General features: G+C 39.7%; 1 protein-coding gene across 1 annotated transcript in view; it reads left to right on the top strand.

Annotated features, from left to right (window-relative positions):
• The window catches only part of UST (uronyl 2-sulfotransferase), a gene marked incomplete at its 3' end in the record, with an annotated part of 167,240 nt that overhangs the window by 132,752 nt on the left and 12,330 nt on the right, over positions 1–22,158 (top strand). The window contains exons 6-7 of the mRNA XM_080614498.1: positions 2,886–2,983; positions 5,175–5,332. Of these exons, the coding sequence (XP_080470624.1) occupies positions 2,886–2,983; positions 5,175–5,332 (256 nt within the window). The remainder of the gene's footprint in view (positions 1–2,885; positions 2,984–5,174; positions 5,333–22,158) is intronic.

Here is a 22,158-nt window from a genome sequence, read left to right on the forward strand (position 1 = left end):
TTTGACCTCGTCACAAACACCAAGCAAGTACATGAGAAAACATTTTACAAGCCATAAGAGGATTCTCGGAGGCTCTCAGCAGAGCAGGAGAATTTTCCTTGGCTGGCAACAGTGAGGACTAGACTGCACCCGCTGACTGTAGCGACACATGAAGAACAGCCTTGTGAGCTGGAGAGGTCACCCTAGACTGGGCTCACTCACTGGTTTTCCATGTCATTTCTTTTCTTTACCCTTTATGGAAACTTGAAAGGTATTTATTTAGGTCACTGTGTCCTCTGTAGCCTTCATGACACACCTCAGCTTCACATCTGCAACCTTCTGACTGAAGTAAGGAGCGTTCACTGTGGCTGGGCTGTAAGCACGGTCTCCTGCCTTCACAGAAGCTGCAATATCCCACAAGGGCAGGGCATGGAAAGACAACATGTCGTATTTTTCATTTTGGTTGTGAGAGAAAGGCTGCTTTTATGGCTTCCCATAGATAATGGATGATTCATGGAAATATATCTATAAGGGATGTCTTTATTTGAATTATGATTTCTCATTTTAAATTTTTAGGCGTACTGGTAATTTCCATACATCCATAGTAGAATCTGGAGGTTTTGTAATTCATGGTTGTGATCCTAAGGATCGAGAAATAGGGAGTGCTCTGAAGCCAAATAATTGTTTGTTATTTTAAAAAACTTAGGTGTTAATTCTAGTGGACAAAGAAAACATTATTTTCTCCAGTATCCCTAGGATTTTATAGTAGGAGGGATAAAAGAAAGCTCTCAAAGCTAAGGTCACCTATTTTTGTAAGTGGTACAGTATTTGCTGTGAGTTGAAGAGATTAACTAAAGGAAATTGTTTATTGTTCTACAAAAAGTACTTCAAAGTTTGCTCTCTTCAGAGAAAAGATGAATGTTTCTTGGCTGGGTATTACTAATGAATTTTAAATCTGATGTAGGTGTTTCTGCCTTTCAGTTAATCCATCAATTGAGTGCGAGCTGGCTTGAACATTATTTTAGGTACTCTCAGGACAATATTTCAGATTTTTTAAAATTCAAGCAGTTTATGAATTCATTGCAGGTCTCTGCAGGTTCTTGTGGAAACTGAAAATATAGAAACATAGAATCATCTAGGTGGTAAAAAGGCCTTTAAAGATCATCAAGTCTAACCTTTACACCAGGACTGTCAAGTCCACTACTAAACTGTAGCAGTAAGAGCCCAAAACATCCCTGAAAAACATGTCTTATGACATCTCTAGTAAGAGCACAATAAAACTTAAAGAACTGCTATTTTTAGATTTTTTTTTTATGATAGGACGGATACATTCCCTGTGCTACCTTACTGTGCCACCAGTATGTTTCTAAGTAATATTCATAGGATTGAGAACAGGAGGCTGGTTAGTGTCAGCTCGGAGACTTGAATGTCAAAATTCAGGCTTTGACCATAAATTTTCTCGTATGTATTTAAGGTAAGCCCTTATCAGTATGTTTGGATACACTGGGGGGAGAAGGGAGATTGGGTTGCTCATACATATTCCACACGGCAATTTTTATGTTGTTTTCTTTGATGGTTCCTCACCATGAGATTTACTTCCCAGCCCAGGATCTTCTGATGTTCTTATAAAATATGATATGCATACATGTAAGACAGAGGAAGAAACAGGAGTGTGCTTTAAAAGGCTTACAGACCCAAATGTGACACTAGTGAAGTTAGGCATGAGGGCTGAAGTTCTGAGAAGAGCTTTTCTGCGCTGAGGTCTCAGAAGCAGATGTTGCGGCTGGAGGTCTGTACCCCATGCTGCCCTGGGAAAGCAGTGAATGCTCTCTATGTCTCCCATGCTGCTGAGCTCTGCTGTCTTCCAGAGGGCCTGTTGCCCACTGAAGTGTTCTCTGTTGCATTTTACTTACTTGATGAAGTATGGATTTGATTAGTCATTGGTTTGATACTGATGTGCATCAAGCTTATTGCATTATAAAGGCACACGTCTTTAAATAGGAAAGAAGGTTTTGCAAAGATGAGATCCTTTCATTTTTGCTTATTTTGTCTGCCACTTTTTTCCTTGTCCTGTACATCTCTTCGGAATCAGTGGGTCTGCTTGCAGAGTAAGGGTCAATTAGACTAGGTAAGGATAGTGCAATTCCATCGGCTTGCAGGTACTTTTATTATTGTGCTACGGTAAAGGTAGAAATGGAATACAGTTCCTCAGGGTTCAGTAGCTATGCCTAGTCTTTGAAAAATGATAAATAGCTCCTAATTAGATGAACAATAAATCAGGAAAATGATAAATACTTTCTAATAAATGCTTTTCTCAGCAGCGGTTTACACAATAGGCTCAATTCTGAACATCTGATGAATGAACAGAATTGTAATCAAAAGTGATGTATGTTTTTCAATCAAGAGTGAGCTGTGGAAATTACAGCTTATGTTTGATCATCCCCGTCACTGAATGAAAGAGAATGGGAAAAGAAAAATTAAATAATTGTTGTCTCAATTTGATTTATTCTGGCTACTTCAGATTTTCCCTCAGGTGTATTTAGAAGTGTCTGAAAATAATCTCCTGAATATTTTAAATATAACTCAGTATGAATCAACTCAGTTGCTCCAGGTGCCCTGCTTTGAATCACATGGAAACCTCAATATAATGATTGTGTTATTTGCAGTAAGAAAAAAAGTATGTGGGGTTTGCATTTTTTTTTCCTCCTGAATATTTCTAATGATATTTAGAAGTAGATACTTTGATCAGTGGATGACTTTTAAGGTATCTGGGATAACCTCAGCACAATTCTTTGACTCTGACATGACTTTAAAAAATATGAGATAAAACACTGGATGATAGAGAAAGGAAAATGCAGTGTTCAACCTCTCTTTCTTTAATTATTTTTTCCTTTCCTCCCCCACAGGATATTAATGTATGTATCCTTGAAAACTACCCTGAATGTTCCAATCCTAGGCTATTTTACATCATTCCGTATTTCTGTGGACAGCATCCAAGATGCAGGTAAATATATACAAGGTATCTCAATTCGTTGAACAAGAGCTACTGCCAGCATTTTGTCAGACACTGGTAATAAAGAGGCAATGGTTACTTGAAGAGAAAAGTGTAAGTGCAATGTAGCACTGGATGTGGCAACTGCATGCATATATGTTGGCTTAAGGAGGGGAATGCAAATGTACTTCTGTTCCTTTTTCTTGATGTAATATTTGAATAATTCATTGAATCTGGACGTATTTATGTGGAAATTTTTTTTTCTGGGTTGGCAAGGTGAGAATGGCAGTGACCATTGTGTGCTCGTTACTCATTTTACTGCACTGCAGTTCTGTAATGCATGTTTTAGCTGTGCTTAGATACTTGTATGAGGTCTGTATATGTGTAATTCCAGGTTTCTATGTCCGTGTAAGAAATAGTAATCATATTTAAAACTTGTAAAGTGCAGCCTTATACTGCTGTAATTGACCTAGCTCATTTTTAATGTGTTGTTCTCATATTGCTGCATTATTGATTCTGCATAACAAACTTTAATGTAACAATATGTAAATAATTTTGGATATCTTTCTGTTTTCAAGTACTTTCATATTGTCGGTCACTGCATGTTCTTTATTAGGTTTGTTCAGCTTTGAGGTATTCTATTTATTTATTGTTACTGCTTCTCCAGAGTGGAACAACTGCAGATGTTTTCAAAAATTTCTTTCAAAAGCCATACTTTTTTGGAGCAGTAATAACACGTGAAAATGCTTTCCTTCTTATGTCTCAGTTTTTAAGTATCTTTGTTGTAAAATCCTGCTTTAGTTTTTTGGCATAAGTGAAGTTATGATTAAGAAGCAAAACAGATGCATGACTTCATTTTCATTACACATTTTTTCTTAATGTATTTTGGCCTCATTTGCAAATGCTTACGGTTGCATATTTAACTTGTGTGCATGAGTAATCCCATTAACAGCAGTCACATACCTGAGTACTTTCACCACATAGCTCTGTGAGGTTCCTAAGCAGTATACTGAAGTACCATTTTGTAGCTTGTTATAGATGGGTTTCCTGTCATGCCCTTCCTTCAGGTACTTTGTAGTCTCACAAGGAACTGCAAGAAGGAATCTTAAAAGATTTGTTAGGGTGCTCTGGTCTTCCAGAAAACGAATCGGTGCACAGAAAGTGGTAGGAAATAAAAACCCTTCTCCAGGTCTGCTCTGGCAGGAGTACGAAGCAATAAGCTTTTATAAATGTTATCAAAAGACATTCTGACAAATGTTTGACTATTGCACAGAATTTATAATAGCCTAATGGAGCCAGAGAAGAGGTGCAATCTCCAGCCACTCTCCGATAGCATATGTGACTCACGTGTTCATCATACCAGGTGGACCCTGTGAAAAAGCTGATTTCCTTTAATTTGGGACACTGGCATTATATCCCCTATCAAAATGAGTGCTGACTGCTGCTCTCAGGACAGAATTAATATAAGTTAGCCTAAGGGATTTAGGATTCTTATGCTTGTCTAACTAAATTCTGCTTCCAGGAAACTAAGAAGGAAGCATAGAATTTTACTGGTGTTCTGCCGCTTCTCCTATTGGGGAAAAGATAGAATAACCCTAAGCTGATCTTCAGAGCAAACAAACGTGAAATCTGTAGCAGAGCCAACAGGGCTGTCAGGGGTAATGGAAGGGAAAGGGAAGCTCATGGAGAATTTGGCAGAAGTTAAAAGAAAGGACAAGGTGGGAAACAGGCCAGTAGCCTCCTGTGTAGTACTCACTGAGCTAACAGCAGGCAGTGGTTGCTTGCAACAGTTCTCCTGATGTGGTTCAGAGACACTGCCACCCCTTAGCACCCTTCATCACCCTAGGGCAGTCTTCCTCCTATGACATGGGTCATGCTTCTGAGTTGAAATACAGGAGTTCACAAGTCTGAGTTTACGAACAACTTGGTGAGAGATGTCTTCAGAATGGAGTATTTCCACACACTGATTAATGTCCTTCTAATGTGATCATGTTTTCACATGCCAAACCAATTCTAGATGTACAGGAAAGCTCAGTAAGCCGCTGGGGTTTGGTGGGGGCTTTTTATGCTCTATTGGAAGTGCAGAAAGAAATATTTTTTTATTCAGTTGTGTTCTTGGCTTGAATTTGTGAAATAAATACATATTCAAACTTTTTTTTTCCCTCCTCTTTTCCCTTTCTCTCCCTCCATTAATTTCATACAGGGAGCCTGGTGAATGGGCCCTTGAAAGAGCAAAGCTGAACGTTAATGAGAATTTCCTGCTTGTGGGCATTCTGGAGGAGTTGGAGGATGTGCTGCTTTTATTAGAAAGATTCTTACCTCATTATTTCAAGGATGTGCTTAGCATCTACAAAAACCCAGGTAACTTTTTCCATTAAAAAACTATTTTTACAGAAACTTTGGCAAAATCTGCAAGGCTGCTGAAAGGTCCGTGTTTGTCGTGTTTAGACAGTGAAGAGATTTATCTCCCTTTCAGGGAGCAGATATGATTGATGGGGAAGGGTACATATTCTCTTTTTTTTCTCAATGCTGCTGTGTAGTTTTCATTCCCAGGCAAGCACTTAGTACTCCAGGGACCTTGCCACATGCCAGAAAGCTTCTCATTTACCACTGGAGTGGCTTTCTTATCTTTTAATTCTGTCATACTCAGCTGTCAAATAATACTGTCAAAATATTCTCAAAATGGTGTCAGCAATATCTACGTAAGTAAACCTGCAAGAAGTGGTTTGGGGAGCTGGGCACTTTGGAGATTCTCTAGCACCAGGATATTTATTTTCCCTCAACCTTGACTAAGAGTTGAAATGAAATGAACCTTCAGTTAAACTGAGTTTAGGCAAAGTACAAAGAAGAACATGTATTTATGGCATGCTGAGGAAAAAGACTTAGGATACTTGAGCAGAGAAATGAAAACAGAGAGCACTTAATCTACCCCTTAATTCGCACCCTGCAGTCAATCTGAAAGAGTTCTGTCTTCTCTGCATCAGTCCATTCCTCCCAATGCTTATTTATGGCTGACTTCATTAGAAGGCAGTCTTGTGTCCTATACCTAAACCAAGAAATGCGATGCTTCTGTGGGGCTGTGCATGTCATTCCAGCAGAACTGATTTCCTGCTTACATTTGGTTGGGCTGTCAACATCATATGAACCAGGGTGGGGTAAAAATTCCCTTCTTGCTGGGTGCAAGAAAGTTGCATTCATGTCAGTGTGAAATGCCTACAGCCACTGAAATGTGTGGTTTGAATCAAGTTGTGTATTAAAAACACATGGATCAAACATTTAATTTTGCTTGTAATGCATGCAGATGATGGTTGGCTTTTGATTGAGAACAGCTATCACAGTAAAATGTCACTTGGAGAAATCGTGGGTTTCTGTCTGTAACCAGGAATTTTGGGTGACTGTCCACCAATCCCTGCCCCCAGGATGCATCTTTGAAGAGTTTGTTTTTAACAATGATACAGATATTCCAGGGAAAGCATGGCATTCCTCCTCTGAAACATGATTTCACTGGGCCATTATCTGCTTTCAATAAAGCAGTTAAGGCAGCTATTTAGAAGGGGGGTGTGTGTTTACTTTGTTCTGGTGTTGTATCCAGCCATAAAGCTGTTTTGTTAAATAACAGACATAAGAAGAGCATGATATGGTATTGACATGAGAACAGTGCCGAGGTTTGGAAAAGAGTTATTTCTCTTTTCTTTGTAAATTAAAAACAAAAAAGGCCTATGTTTGTAGTAAGTGGAAGTTTTCCTAAAGATTTACACAATTTAGTCTCCAGGGTTTTCCCATGAGAATGTTAGACAAGAGAGAAGCAGGGGAACAATAGAAGGATGCTCTTTTTTGCAATGAGCAGACTTTTCTTTGAGACTCTATAGGACTTCCTCAGTTGTCCTGTTCACCATAGATTATCACTTCGCTTACAATGGGAGAAGCTAACAGCACGCAGGGTCTCAATTTTCATCAGGTGTGAAATAAGCAATCTCCTGGAATCATTAAGTGCTGGATGGTCTTTCTTTTCTCTGTGTTTATTCCGGTGTCCGGGGTAGATTTAACACCTTATTTCAGGACAATGATTTCCTCTGGGAGCTCCCGTGTAAGACTGGTGTTGTGTCATGTCTGAAGATTAACCTCTTCAGTATTCCCCATGAGGATTAAACTTCTGTTTTACTTTTCCCATTCACTTATTAACAAGGAAAAATAGAAAGGCAATGGTTGTCTTGTGTTGACTCTCTCCTTTTTTCATACATGCCTATATTTGGGGGGGGGGGGGTGTTCAGTCATAATTATTTTCAGGTTATTTGTGAGTTGGTGCTAATGCTTAGGAAAAGCTTAACAGAATCTGCCAGGAAAAAGAAAAAAAATCCAAGTGCTGTGCAACAAATCCTACAACATTCTCCTAAGACCACCTTAGACCTGATCTGCAACACCCTCTGCTGTTGCATCATGAAGTGCTGGGGAGATGTTACTCTGCCCAGCTGTGTGATGACATTTTGTTGCAGCTAATACTTGCAGATTAAATCTATACAATTGACAAGTTTGCCTTCTGACCTGCTGTTCCACCCAAGATACTCTTACGGTGGTCTTTCCTTTTTTCCCATAAAGAAAATAAAGGTTTTCCAGAACTTATCTTTTATCAGTTGGATACATTGACATGAGAAAAGGACAGTGAAAGGTGATTTCAGTTCCAGGTCAGTGAATCTCTGCACTGAAGTCCACTGCAGTAAGAGTTTCTGGATTAGACACAGCTCAAAAACTGTATTTGTAGAGCTTGCTTTGAAGCAGATAGTAACTGAAGGAAGGCAATTTCCATCCAGCGTTGCCTTAGTAGATTATATAGATTAGAAACCAGAGCAGAGCATTGGTGATTGCTGTCCCACCATCATCATAATATAAACCAAATGAAAAACAGCTACCTATCATTTTAGGAAGCAAACTGCTGAATGTTATCAAACCCATGAAATCACATGTGCATTGAAGATATATCTGCAGGAGTTCTGGGTTAAACCCTTTCTTCTTCCCAAAGCTGGGACTCACCTTCTTTGTTACAGGTGCTTTGGGTGGTCACCAGATCACTACATCTCCCATCCAAGAAAAGCTCTTAATATTGAGAGCCTTCACTGTAGGTTGGTGCTAATAGAAATCAGGAAATCTGGAAACTTCTTCTGATCTCTTTCTTTTAACTATGCAAGCCACATTCAAGCCTTTTTGTTTCTTCCGTGTCTAGTAAAATTTCTCATCCGAGACAGCATGTAACAATATTTATTAAGGAATGCTTGCTCAGAGTCCTCCACCTTGCTGGAAAACAAAACCAGTAGCCTTTTTACCTTCAAGAACACTTTGCAGCTATTGTTCTGAAGCACAAGGTCAGTGTAACAGTGACTCTATTGATCAGATAGATAATGGAACATTTACATCAGAGAGCACAGAGTGCGTGTGTCTGTATACATAATGACAATAATCCAAACTTGAGTGCTATTGCTGGTGATGCTAATCATTTATTATACATAAGCTGGCAGAAAGAAACTCTGAAGAAAGGTAAAATATGAAACTGAAATTAAAAGAGTTGCCTTGTTTGGACAGTATCACAGTTGGTTATTGTGATATTTAATATATTTTGCTTGCCAGCTGCTGTGTATTTGTTCCCTGATGGCTATTTCTTTTCGATGGTGTCACATTTGAAACACACACCAATTTTTCTCAAATGTTGTGAGTTTAAAAAAGTTGGCAGTTCTTCATGACAGGAAATTTTAGTGTCAGAGGACACCAGGAAGATAATTTTATTCATTGCATTAATAAAAACATTGTGTTTAGCTAATCCCTATGTCAAATATTTTGACTTCTGTGGTTTATATCAATGTGCAAAACAATGTGAAAGTTCTTTGTGGTGCTAAAGCTTTCATTGGAACCAATCTGGTTTTATCGTGCAGAATATTTCAGAACTACAGTCTTCCTGGTTTTCTCCTTTTCCTCTCTCTCTTTGAAATTAAGTATTTTCTTAATGTTGGTACCAAGTCAAGAATTACAAAAGGACTCTCTTTTTGATGTCTGTCTTGTCTAAAGTGACAAACTCTCCCTGCCTTGACAGCTAGAACTACCCTTGACATGAGATCAAAAGGGAAGAGTGGGGATGAGGGGTGGCGGACAGATTAGGGGATAGATAAATGGATCGATAGATGGGTAGAATTAGTAATAATAATAATAATAAAAGATCTTGCTGTGTTTAGTAGATTTCTTTGCTAATACAATAAAATTTGCTCCAATTTTTTTCTTTTTTGCCTAGCATTGGAGCAGATAAGGACCAATTGGAGAGCCTTGGATTATATTTACTTCAAATTTGGAAGTATTCCTTAACTCTTTGAAAGGCCTGAAATAGCTATAGCATAACTTTACATCCCCCCTCACTTTCAGGAGCACAACTGAAGGAAAAATAATTGGTCAGTCCTGTTCATTTTCGCTAGTCCTGTTCATTTTTGCTGGCTATAGCTCACTTTGGTAGCCTGGCTGGTGACCAGAATACTTACACAGTTTCTTTTGAAATGGGTACGTGTTGGTTTTGTATCCTGGTGGATTTAAGTGGTAGAAAAGTACACACTATCTATAGACAGCAAAACATGGATTTTTTTTCTGCCTTGTCAAATTCTGCAGTATGAGGTAAAAGTTTACAGGATGTCAAAGAATAGGCTATAAAATGATCTTCTATTACCTCAGATGCAGCCCATATCCTCTCACCTTTCTGCAGGAGTTCATAAATTTTCTGAGGCACCAAGAGCCCTATAAAAACACCCCTTCCCAATACCAGGGAAAGAAAAAAAATTGTTTCCTGAAAGTTGTGTTTTGCATGGAGAATGTGGACATCTTAGTCTAAAGCAAGAAGATTGGTTTAAGCTTTTCAAACAGTGAATTTTATTGAGTGAAATTCCTCACGCTGTCAGCTGGAAGAAAATATATTGTACAGGTAAACAGTAAAATGTGCTTTTTTTTTAAATGCAATGAAAATGTTTGGGTTTTTTTTTTGAAAATGCAATGAAAATGTTATTCTCTAGAAGAATCACATTTACAGGGAATATTTTAAACTGTAGTAGTAATATCCTGGGTAATACAATCCTGCTGATTTTTTAAATCCATTCTGTTCATGAATGCTAGTGAGAGTCTTGACATTTTCTGTTTATAAGCTTCCCCTTCTCTTTAACCTTAGTAAGGAGAGAGATGCTGACATTTGTCTTTTTTGCAAGGCTGAAATCCCATGAGGTAGATGATGAAGCCTTATTTGAAGGAGTTAGGAAAAGGGTGGAAGTCTTGCATAGTGCTGAAGGTTGCTCCTGTGCCAGGGCAGCACTGAAGATGGGGCATGCCTTCCCATGGTTCCTGTGCTGGAAGTGAAAAAGAACATGTTCCCACTCCTTGTCATAACAAAACTCTTTGCAAGTGGAGAAGGGTGAGAAAGGCTTTTCTTTCTTTCCTTGCCCCCCCTTCCAGGCTATCACTTTGTTAGTAGTGCTCCCTGTTGTCTTAGGTAGATAGATACCTTTAGTACTAAATTCCTGTGGCAGCCTTTCTCTCACCATTTTTTTTGGGCTGCTCTGGCAAGATATGGATGCTGTGCATTTGGAAATGCTCTGGAACTGAAAGTTATTGCTGGAAAAGTTGCTGTGATACAAAGAAAGCAAAAGGAGGGCTGGAAGATCCCACTGTTCTTTTTTCCCTCTGAGAAAGTGGAATTTCTAGTGTTTGCCAGCACAACCTCCAAGAGCAAAAATTCTGGGTAAGAAATGTTGAAAGAAGTCTGATGGAGGAGAGGCAGTGGGTTTTGTGCAGTGTCCTTAAATAGTGCTCATCTTATATTGTGTCTTTGTTCAGCACAAAATGAAAGGAAAGGAAAAATTAGGACAGGTGAGGTGCAGCTTCTAATAGTCTGCCTTCTTATCATGCCCTGTACTTCCTGGAGAAGGTTGTGACTGATATGTGGAAAGAGAATATATTTGCTCATCTCTGGTGCGCAAATGTACAGCCCTTCTCTCTCCCACAAGCATCTGCACTCTTGATGTGAGAATAAAAGCAGCTTGGATTAAATTTATATGAAAAGATTTTTTTGTATCACTTCCTTGCATCTGCTGCTTTCTTAAAACAGAATCTGGGAAAACTTCGAACACATCCAAATGTTCAAAGACTTTGGAGACTCCAAACATGCTGGTTTTTCACCTCACACTCCAAAGCAGCTTGGTGCTTTCCCTAAATAATATTCTCAAGAGGAATTTCTGTCTATGAAAGTTTTCTGCAGAAGAGGAAAACTCCAAATTTCACGTGGAGGTAAAACATGAGGTTGGACCTGGAGAGTAGTTAATTGTACAACGCTTCCGTGGCGTGTTCCCGTCCATTATATGAAGCAAACTGTATGCGTGACTTAGAAGGTTTTGTCCAGAAGGTGGTGTAATCTCCCTGCTTGTTCAGGACTTTCAGGGACTTGAACATAGTGCCAGTGGTAACTGCACATGTGAATTTACATTCTGCCTGGGTGGCGGTTTCTTCTTTATCACCCAACATCCTGTTCTGAAAATAGAAAATGAAAATAGGAAATGTGAACAAACTGTTCCTTTCTTCTCCCTCTGAAGTCTGAACTTTCAAAATTACATAGAAGAACACTCTAGAACAATGTGTATGCTAAAATGAGCAGTTTAAGCTCCAGGAAAAGTTTTAATTACATGTTTTGTTTCTTGTAAAACAAATTCCCACTTCTCTGTGTGCAAAAAAAGGTGGGGAGAGGGGAAGAGTCCCAGTGCATATCCCCAAGGGCGTTTGTTCCCAGTTAGGTTGATAGCATCTAGGACATTCTGCACATTTATTCAGCTCTCTGGTTTGTTTTATAAAGCTGAAGGTATTATCAAAAGCTGCAGATACCTCATTTCGCTCTTCAGCCGTGAAAATACAAGGTTTGGAGAGCAGGGACAAAGCTAGACTGCCTGATCTGGGATGCCTTGAAGTTAGTGGATGCGCCAATCAGTGATAAGCACAATCAGTGGAAATCTTCTTTCCTCTCCAATGCCATAAAAGGAAAAGATGTTTTCAGACTTTCAGAGGTTTCAAATCCCATTGTGAATGAATTAAGCAGTTTTAAGAATAGGAGCTCTTGGAAGGATTTGTGCACTTTGGGCTTTCTCATGACTCCATGTTTTTCAAAAGATCCACTAGGTCTTTAGGAGATTTGCCTCAGAAGCATAAGCTTCTCTGTGGCAAGGCCTGCAGCAAAGATTGGCAGCTTGTGACAGCTGTGGTTCTTGTTCTGCTGAGGAAGGTGAAGCCACTCCAGACTGTGTGTGTGTTGCATGAGAGGCAGAATTATGGCACCAAAAGATTTATCCAAGATAGCATCAGTCTCACTGCTGAAATATGAGCAACAGTAAAGGTGTGGCAAGAGAGTTTGGCATGGCTTTCCAAGCCCATGTGAAGCTTGTATGCACCCAGGCTCAAGTTTTCTGTGGTTACGGTTCCCTGCTGGTTGGAGTTAGCTCATATATGCGTGGTCATACAGCAGAGTTTTTACATAAAAATACATCTTGTGGTCCAAAATGAATGCGCATTTTGAGATGAAAAGTGAGGTAGCTGACAGCCTGCTGTGACATTGACACTTTGGGTAGATCTGCTCCCTGAGCTCATGGTGCAGGGAAGTGTGCTTTACAGGTCTACCTGCCAGACATATTACTATGGTTCTGCTTTCTTCTAGAGTCAAGATAGGTGGTTGACTTTATAAATGCAGCAGCAGCAGCAGTAATAATCACTCAGATCAGGTGAGAAATTGACATATTTCATGTTGGCAGGGGATAGAGGGCAGAGAGCATGGTTTGTGAACTGAAGGAATGAGGAGGGCAGTGTTGATACACAGTGCCTCTGCCCAGCACCTCTGGCATTTGAGGGGGTTGGCCGCCTTCCAGATCTCACTGCTGGATATGGCAGAGAAGGGTATGGTTTATCTGCTTGCCAGTTACAATGCAGATTTTTAAAGCCTTATCTTAGGCTTGGATTTTCCCATGAGTTGAATTTGTAAAGGCTCTTCTCAGAAGTGAGTTGTAGTGGAAGGTGAAGCCTATGTTCCCTTAAAGTCATCCTTTGAAAAACCTAGATCAGATGTTTCTTTTCAAAAGTTTCTGGGCAATTGAGCTCAGAGACTGGCTCTGACAATGTATTGTTACCAGCACTAACAATGTATTGTAGAGATAGGCTAAGTATTTTTTCATAGAATTACAGAATCTTTCCTTTCTTTGTGCTATAATGCATGTTGTATATACAGTGCTTATGCTCTGCAGTCTGCTACCTTTTTCCTACACATCTCCACCACCTTTTTCATATTGCTATTTCCCATTGACTGGCAAGGTCTTTACTTGAATCCAAATACGCTTTTACTTTTTTGCATGGTCTTGTCTGAGCCTTTCCATTATGAGCAGTTTCCCTTCTCTAAACTTGCTGTATAATGCATTTATACCTGCAGGATTATGGAGACTGAGACCACCTTTGGCATTGTCTTCATCATTGAGTGCAATTCCAAAAGACTTCAGCCTCCAGATTTTTCATTTCATCCCACATCTTCACGATGCTTGCATTGTTTCAATTTCCTTTCATCAGACCTATTGATGGGCTGTCTGGTTTTTCACTAAAACCACACAGATGTAATGTCATACTTCGTGCAGTTAAAAAAAACTTATTTGTGGTCTAAATCCGGGGGGCAGCCAGCCAAACCCTTGCATCCCACATATCAAGAATTCATGTGTATTTATTTGTGTGTCAGGAGATCATTTTGAAGGGTTCATGCTGGTATCTTTCAAGCAACTGTCAGGTTTATCTAATAAGCATATCAGTCACTAAAGATGTGTTTTGTAAGAGTGCTCCTGCTATTCATCTGAGGTTGATTCCCTAATGCATCTTTTGAATGTTTCCTGTTCCTAATATAACAAAATGAAAAACCCATGGACAAGCAGCTTTGTTAAAGCTCTGGCACAGAGGGAAAGCTGCATTCAGATTCAGTGTTAGCTATATCTCATAAATAATCCTTGGTCACTGATGACAAAACACCACAAACATTTTAACGACAGACAATTAAAGCTTGCAATGACAGTTCATTTCTTCTTGACTAACTTACTAAATAAAATCATAATGCTTTTTTAATCAGTAACATTCCAGCTAAACCTCTGTTACTGCTTCTGCTTTAAAAATAGCATTTGAATGAAAATTATGGCAGTAACAGATTATGCAAATTGCTTCTTTGACAACTTTGACCTCTGTTCAGCAACAGAAGGCATAGAGGACAAGGCAGAGCCATTAAATCCCAGTTAATAGGCCTACTTCTGTTCCCAGCTGCAGCTACAGCATATTTGCACAGGTCTTCACTTACACGGAATCAAGCAAGTTGCACAAGGTGGCTGAGGCTGGAATCTGGAAAACTTTCATTAATCATAGTACAAAAACAACTGAGAATTTAGCTTAATTATCATTGTGTCCCACAGTAGGTTTTCAGGGTCAGTGTTCAGGGAGAAATATCTTTTAACTGAAAACTGGGCATTTTTGGCATGGAAGACACAAGAGCAGTACAGAGAAGATCACAGAGCTCATTATTCACATTGCTTTTAGGAGCCTAGTAATATTTTCAGTCTTCAAAAATGTCTGTTGTATTTTTCCTTCACACTAATTGTAAGTCCTGCCCATTGTTATCAGTGATAGAATAGGCTTCAGGTTAAACTGATTAAGCATCCTGCAAGAACAATGGGAGTACCATGAGCCAATGGCTTGGATGGCTCAGAAATGTTTTGGAAAATATTAAAGTAACTACAAAAAAAAGAAATTTAACTATAAAAATGCTTTTACCTGTATTTTTTGAACAGTAGAGACAAGCAGCCGTTCCTAAGGAATTACCTGGGGTTTCACATAAACACTGTGATTTATAATCTAGTTTTTAGTGATCCAAATGAGCTGCTACAATAATTAAAATGCTGTAATAATTAAAATGAGGAAAACATCAAAGAGTGTAAATTCTGACAAGTTAGGTGTGAAATTATAGCAAGGCACTTCCTGGCATGCAGCTAGCTAAAAGCGTTAAAGCTAAAAGGTTTATTTCAACCACATCAGAACTAGGTTCTAGAACTAGAACTAGCTGGGAAGAGGAAGACAGAAAACAGCTGGGAGAGATGGAGGGGGGCACTCACAGGGAAGAAACATACCCAGAGAACATCTGCAAATAGAGCAGTTACTCCCAGAGGACACAGTGTATTGTGCTCTAAGTCACTTTAAGACCACTGTTATAGCTGTTAGAAAAGGGAAAGAATTAGTAAATTCCAGCAAAGTGCGGTGTTGGCCCTTGATTACAAAGTGGTAAGAATTAAAATGAAGGAAATAGATTAGCAGTGTAACTCTCAGCTGCTACAGGAGTCCTTTTGGTATGTCTCCCAGCCAGTGCTCCTGAGGGGATAATCAGCTCTCTTGAGCACAGCTTCACACTATACCTGTGCTCCTTCCTCCAAGCCCCTTTGCTTTACCTGCCCTACAGGCAGTTTGTGGTGCTGGATCCTTGCTCTTCTAAGAGTAAATCTTTCTTGGAGTTTATGCTTGCATATTTGCTCTCCCAGTTGGAATTTCCCAGCCTTTTTGATCTGTCCCTCTTGAAAATTTGCTCTCCAAGAAGCTATAGCAAGGGAAGAAGGTTTTGCTGTATATGGGTAGGAAGATTCCTTTTCTCTTCTTTTCTTTCTGTAATTGGGGTGGAATCACAAATTCACATATGTAGTAAAAAAGAGTTTCCTCCCCTCCACTGCTCTCTATGCTCATCTTCCCTGTCTCCTCCCTTTCTTCCAAATTGCATTCCCATTGTGTTCTTTAATTAGTATCTTCTTTCCAGTTGGGCTGCTTTTTCTATCTCCAACATTTGCACAACTGTTACTGCACTTTATAAATCTCATCTGTTTAGTTGTACTGTTTGGACTCAACTTTTCAGTTACTTGCAGGTGCCATCTGTAATACAGGTAACAGATTTGGTGTTAGCATGTGGCATTTATTTTTTCTCCTCAGCTATCTTTACTCTTTGGCAGTGTCAGGAGTGCTGCTGTCAGAGCTAGTATTCACTAAGGATCTCTTTGAAACTGAGATTGCCAATGCTGTGGTGTGTCCTGTCATTCAATCAGCAGCTACTTTGGAGAAACGGAAGGTAGTTAACGTGACTGCAGGCTTTTAAAGGGCTGCAGTGGTTGCCTGGATAGCAACAGATGAAAGAACCCAATTTATGTACTGGTAGAAACTATAATAAAGATGGATTAATAGGTGGTTGGAAAAAGTCTGTATGGCATTTGTAGACCCTTAAATATCAACTAATTCCTTGAAGGAGTCAGCAAGCACGGATATGAGATGGTAGAGGTGTGGTTTTCAGCAGGATCTCTATCCAAAAGCTCTTAAAGAAAATAAGTTGTTAGGATACAAGAGAGAATGTTTTCCTGCAGGATAAAATTGATTAAAGAGATAGGCATTACTTGTTTGATGGGCTGCCCTTACTTTAAACAAGCAGAGGAATCCTGCAGGGACTGTGCTCCAGTATGGGATAAATGTTCTCTTAAAAAGATGAGACTGAGGTGAGAGATGTTACTGCCAATATGAAATTACCAGGAAGCAACAAGAACAACACTGAAGTGGTTTAGTAGTTGTAGCAAAACAATGCATTAAAATTCAGCTTAAGTGCAGTTGAAAAAGGTCTGTCCTAGGCACTCAGGACTGCAGTCCACTGATGCTCTGGGTCCTGGTGTGTGCCCAGGTGGGTAGGAAAGTGCACAGATTGTCATATGGGTGGGTATAATGTTCTGCACAGGGAAGCAGAAGAAATTTTTTTGCGAAGCTAGATCAAGCCATGGCTCAGTTTTCCAGATGGCAGAAAATGATGACGCAGGACAGAAAGGCTGAATCCTGGATAAGTCTCAAGAGCAGCTGAAGAAAAGATGTTCATACTTGAGGTGCTGCCCTAGCTGCAAAGCAGGGAGTTCATATAGCTGTATTTCTGATCTACGTTTAATTGTAGGTAATTCAGGAGCATCAGTACGTACCTGCTTTTGCTCTGATTTAGCTGTTCTCTTTTGAGTCCGTGTTCTGGATAGGCAAAAGGTGTCAAAGATGACAATGAAGCTAAAAAAATGTCATTTTATGTAGAAATACTAGGCCTCCTTTGTCAGCTACACTTAGCAGAGGAAGAAAGAAACTGTTGAGTTGGTCTCTGGTTTTCTAGCAGTGAGCAGCAGCTGTTTTGGTAGCAGTAGCAGCAGCTCATATAACAAATGTTTCATGATGAATGCAAACAAAAGCCAGCCCTGAAATTCCAGCTCCACTATGTATGCATAAAATATAAAACCAGCTCAAAATAACATAAATACTCAACTTAAGGGATTTTTCTCCCCCTCTAAATAAATACCATATGAGCATTAGTGTTTGGTCTGCTTGGTTCTCCAGGGCTCACCCGAAAACATTTTTATCATACAGGCTGAGGGCAAAAAGTAAGCATAAAAACAGACCAAGAAAAAAAACATTTTTAGAAGAAGTGCACGTGCAAAGAGGTGTGTGGTTTGGGGGAAGGTTTTGAGAATGCCAAACATGCTTACTGGATTGAAATTACTGCTGATGTTTGTGAGATGGCTGAATTCACTTGCCTCCAAAATAGGCCTTGGAGAAATTCTTCATGCACCTCTGTGCCATTTGGTTTCTGAAGACGACTTGTGGTTTTAAAGGCATCTACATATTAGAAGAGTGTTATGCCCTCCAGCATGAATGTTTTTCCAAATAGCTAGTGGGAGGATTTCTGGGGAATGCAAGTTGCTGATGAGTGCATACTCAGGGGAAATGAGAGTACTGAAGAGAAGGAAAAGTATAATAATTGGAGACTCAGGAGAAATAGAAGAGCCATCCAGGGGACAGTGCCTTAAATTGTCATCTTCCTCCAGTTGTTTAAGTTAAAACAAGAAGTCAACCCCAGCATTTACCCATCCCTCCCTGCTTTGCTGCTTGCTGGAAGTCTGGAGCAGCATCTGTTGTCTGCCCACACAAGTGCTCCTGCTCTGTTCTCAGGCCCTGAAATATACTCTCTTCACAATCAATTTGCTTTCCTGTGGCTTTCTTTGACTCCTGCGGTCTAGCTTCCCTGTAAGTGTGGAATTAATCAGCTCTGTGCATTCACCGTAAAAAGAAACTTTGTTTCTTGTGTTCTGCCATAATCAATGATAAAACAATATACCCTATTCCTGTGCCTTTTGCAGTATGATTCCATCAAATACTTTCTGGGTAGTGAAAATTTTAAGCAAGGTAATTGTAGTGGTCTGTCTTCTTCCATAGTGATTCTTTCAGTTGAGGTTCAGAGGGTCTATGGAGTTGTGTTACCGTGTGATGTATTGCTGTCCTTAGAGTACACGCGTACCTGTAAGTCATTCCAGGTATTACAGCTTTGGTATTACAGAACATGCAAATGCAGGGCTTAGAACAATATCTGTATGCTTCTCTCAGTCTTTGCTCCTCCTGATGCTTGACTGCTTTGATTCATTTCCAAGCAATCAGCAACATTATCTGATCTCTTGCTTTTTGTGGAATAAAAAGGGGGAAAGGAGACAGATAAAGAGTACTGTTGGACCTAGAATAAAACAAGGAGAGGAGGGGTGGGTTGTTTTGTTGTTTGCTTGTTTCTAGCCAGAAAGTGCAACGCAAGTTACTGGCAGAGCCCAGTGGCTGGTTGTGTTGGGCCTGTGTTGAGGAAAGATGTGGAGCACACTGCTATTGCTGCAGCAGAGTATTTGGTGCATGCCTGTGTGCAAAGAACATGGATGTGTGCAGTCTGGCCAGAGCCCCCAGTGCTTTGCAGAGGTGCGGTCTCAGGGCTTTTGGGATGTTAACAAGTTTGGAGGTTTACTGCTTATGCAACAACGTGCACTTTTACATAACTGTTACATAAAATGAGAGTATGGGATTAATGTGTGGCTGATATATAATATACATCTCCCAAAAGCTAGTGGAAATCAGGCATGACAGGAATGAGCATGTGGCCAAAGCAAGTTTATTTGAAATGTTGAATGAAAATATTCACAGAAAATCCTGTTTTAACCTAAATACCACCAAATATTTTGGTGGGCATTGCAGACTTATTTTTATCTTTCAAGCTTTCTTCCGCTGTCCACTGTCCCTGCAAGTGCTCTGCCAATGTTACAGTGGCTGTGACTGATCTTTGAAGGGTCTTCAGGCAGCTGGCAAACCTGATTTACTTCACTTGGTATAGGCATTATTAATGTCAGGTGCTTAAATTATGTACCAGGGAAACTGAACACTCTGCGCAATCACTGAAGAGAAGTAAATGTCTGTTTATCTGTTTGAGGGTTTGTTTGATGCCTGGAGTTCAGCAGCAAGAATATTTCTCACTCATGCCGTATTCTTGTATACAGTAAGGTGGAGGTGGATGTTGTCAAGGAGTTGGCATACAGTAATGTTTGTAGAGGCAAGGATGAAGTATGTGTGTAAAAACAAAGTTTATATCATGCCTTTATAGTGCTTTTCTTATGTATCCAATGGGTAGGTCATCTTTGAGTGCTATTTGAGCTAAGCTTTTGGTGGAATTGTTTGGGGGTTTTGGTTCTTTTATTTGCATTTTTTTTTAGTGCCTTTGGTAGTATCTTTTCCTGCAGCGTCTGCAGGAGCAAAGTCTATGACTTAGCTCCATGTGGGACAAAGAAACACAGCAGAAGCCGAGGACTTCCTTGCCAAGATCAAAGGAGATTAATGAAGAGGAAGATTTTTCTGGTAAACTCTTGAGAACACCGTGCATGATGAACAAAGCAGCTGCTATAGAAGAGTGCTTAGAGTGAATGAACTGCAGAAGACAGGAAACCTGGGGAGTCTGGAAACTACAAGGGGACCTTGAAGAGGGTGACATGGCAAGACCAACTGGCGTATTAGCTGAAAATAGCAGGAACAAATTGCCAGCTTGCATAACTTCGCCTGTTTGGTGCAGCTATGCCAGTGCAAGAGGCTTAAAGCAAGAAACCTCAGTCTGTCTTCTTACACTTTAACAACAGCTTACCAAAAATATCAGCCCCGTTCATCTAGAACTTCTACTAACAGAAGAGCAGTGAAATTGCTAATCATGTTTGTCTGTATATTGAATTTCAGCATTTACTTGGCACTGGCTTGTACTGCTGCTAGAATACGGCATGGGGTCCCTGGCACGCCCCAGTACTTTGTGTGGCTGCAGAACACATTATTTAGCCTATCTTAAGGGCAGACTCACTATTGAGCCAAAGGTTCTGGTTTGAATCGCTGAAAATTATTTTCCTTGGTGCATGTTATTTCAAGCTACTTGTAGAAATCAGTGGTTTGAGTTCCTGCTTAATTTAGCTATTCAGTTCACAGGCTGCTTCTGTTATCCTTCCAGACCACATTTTGGTGTACATCCCACTTGTTCAACAGGTTTTGTTTTAATAGAAATAAATAGTTAGTGCATAGCCATTTGTATTTCATGTGCAGAAAAGGAAAAAATCCGAGTCCCACACATCTTCCCATATTGTATACATGTGTTAGTGGTTTTGCAAAAAATGACATGCGATACATTGGTATATTTTATTAACAATTGGCAACGCAAGACCAACATTTTGGTTTCAAAGTAGTGGCAGAACTTACACAGATTGCCACTAAAACCAAAGGCTGAATCTAGCACCACATCACTGTTTCTAAGTCTTAGCAGACAGACTGGATACTCAAAGGCAAAAGAGATACAACAAAAGTATTTTGATAAACAGATATCACCCACTTTAAAGCGTTGAATCTCAGTTTAATTTTTCCCATGCTACATAAATAGTCCCTTCACTTCCTTCAGCCTTGTGGTTTTTCATTTCCCACTGTTACTCGGACAAAAAAAAGAAAAAGCAGTTATATTTATGAGGACTCTGTGTTGTTCAGTTTAGGATTCTTGTTTCTTCAGTAAATGTACTTAACAAAATTAATTGCTTTGGGAATGTGGGAATGTGCCAGGAATGCTGTCAACTACTGTGGCAAGCAGATGGATGAAGTTTCAGCTGAATATGATGTGCCTGAGTTGTTTAGAAACTGATGGCCATAGTCACTGGCCACCCTAGAGCAGCCTGTGAGGAATGTATTCTTAAAGAGTTCAGGATTGCAGTTTCATATTCCCAGCACCTGCAGGCTTATAGGAGAACTTGTCCTCCATCTAGACACTGAACTGGGTTCTGGGACCCATACACTACGCACTTAGACAAAACCTGATTGCATGCATTATCTCCCATTGGTGAGTCTAGGTCAAAGCATGCACCTTAGAGCCCTGTTGCCATGTGTAAGTGCATATACACATCCAACACTGTAGGTGTCCTTTCTGTGCAAATATATGCCAAGCCTCCCAGAGGTTAATTTTTGATTTTTCAGATATGCCTTTACAAAGCTGCCTTATTTTTAATTTTTTTCATTGTTTTTGTTACTGTGGAAACCCTGAATGTACCATTCTCTCAGATAACTTGTTCAACATGTTTTCCACAGAGCTTCATTAAAATATTCTGTTTGGCTTTTGTTTTGTTTTAAATCTATTCAATGATGCATTCTGTCTACAGATTTTGAAAAGCTGATCGTTTATGGTGTAAGGATTTCTTAAGGGCAGGGGTGAAATTTGGGCATTTATTCTTCTGGTAAGCTCTGAAAATTGAATAGGATTTTGTAGATTCAGAATCAGATTCATTGTTTTGAGGAGTATATGTTGAAATTGGCCACTGAAATGTTAATTCTTTGTTCTTACTGTTATTTTCTATGTTACTTTACCAGATAAGTTAAATTTACTTATAGGTCCCCTCTTCCTTCTAGAATCAGCCTATGAAGTTGAAGTGGGTACTTCATGTGATTCATTGTGCCTGTTTTGAGCATTATGTAAATACTTTGTATTTTAAATTTCCTAGTGACAGGTTTGCCCATACCTGACAGCAGCCATTTTTACTGCTGGCTCTGGATGGGTTTGAATTAACTTTTCTTAATAGCAGCCTATACAGTGCTGTGTTTTGGATTTGTAGCCAAAGCAAAGCTGGCAACACACCAGTTCTTTGGCTGTTGCTGAGGTCATGCAGCATCAAGGCCTTCTCTGTTTCTCACACTGTCCCCTTGGCCAGTAGGCTGAGGATGGGCAAGAGGCTGGGAGGGGACACAGC

This window comes from Psittacula echo (assembly GCF_963264785.1).
Source record: "Psittacula echo genome assembly, chromosome: 4".
Lineage (NCBI taxonomy): Eukaryota > Metazoa > Chordata > Aves > Psittaciformes > Psittacidae > Psittacula > Psittacula echo.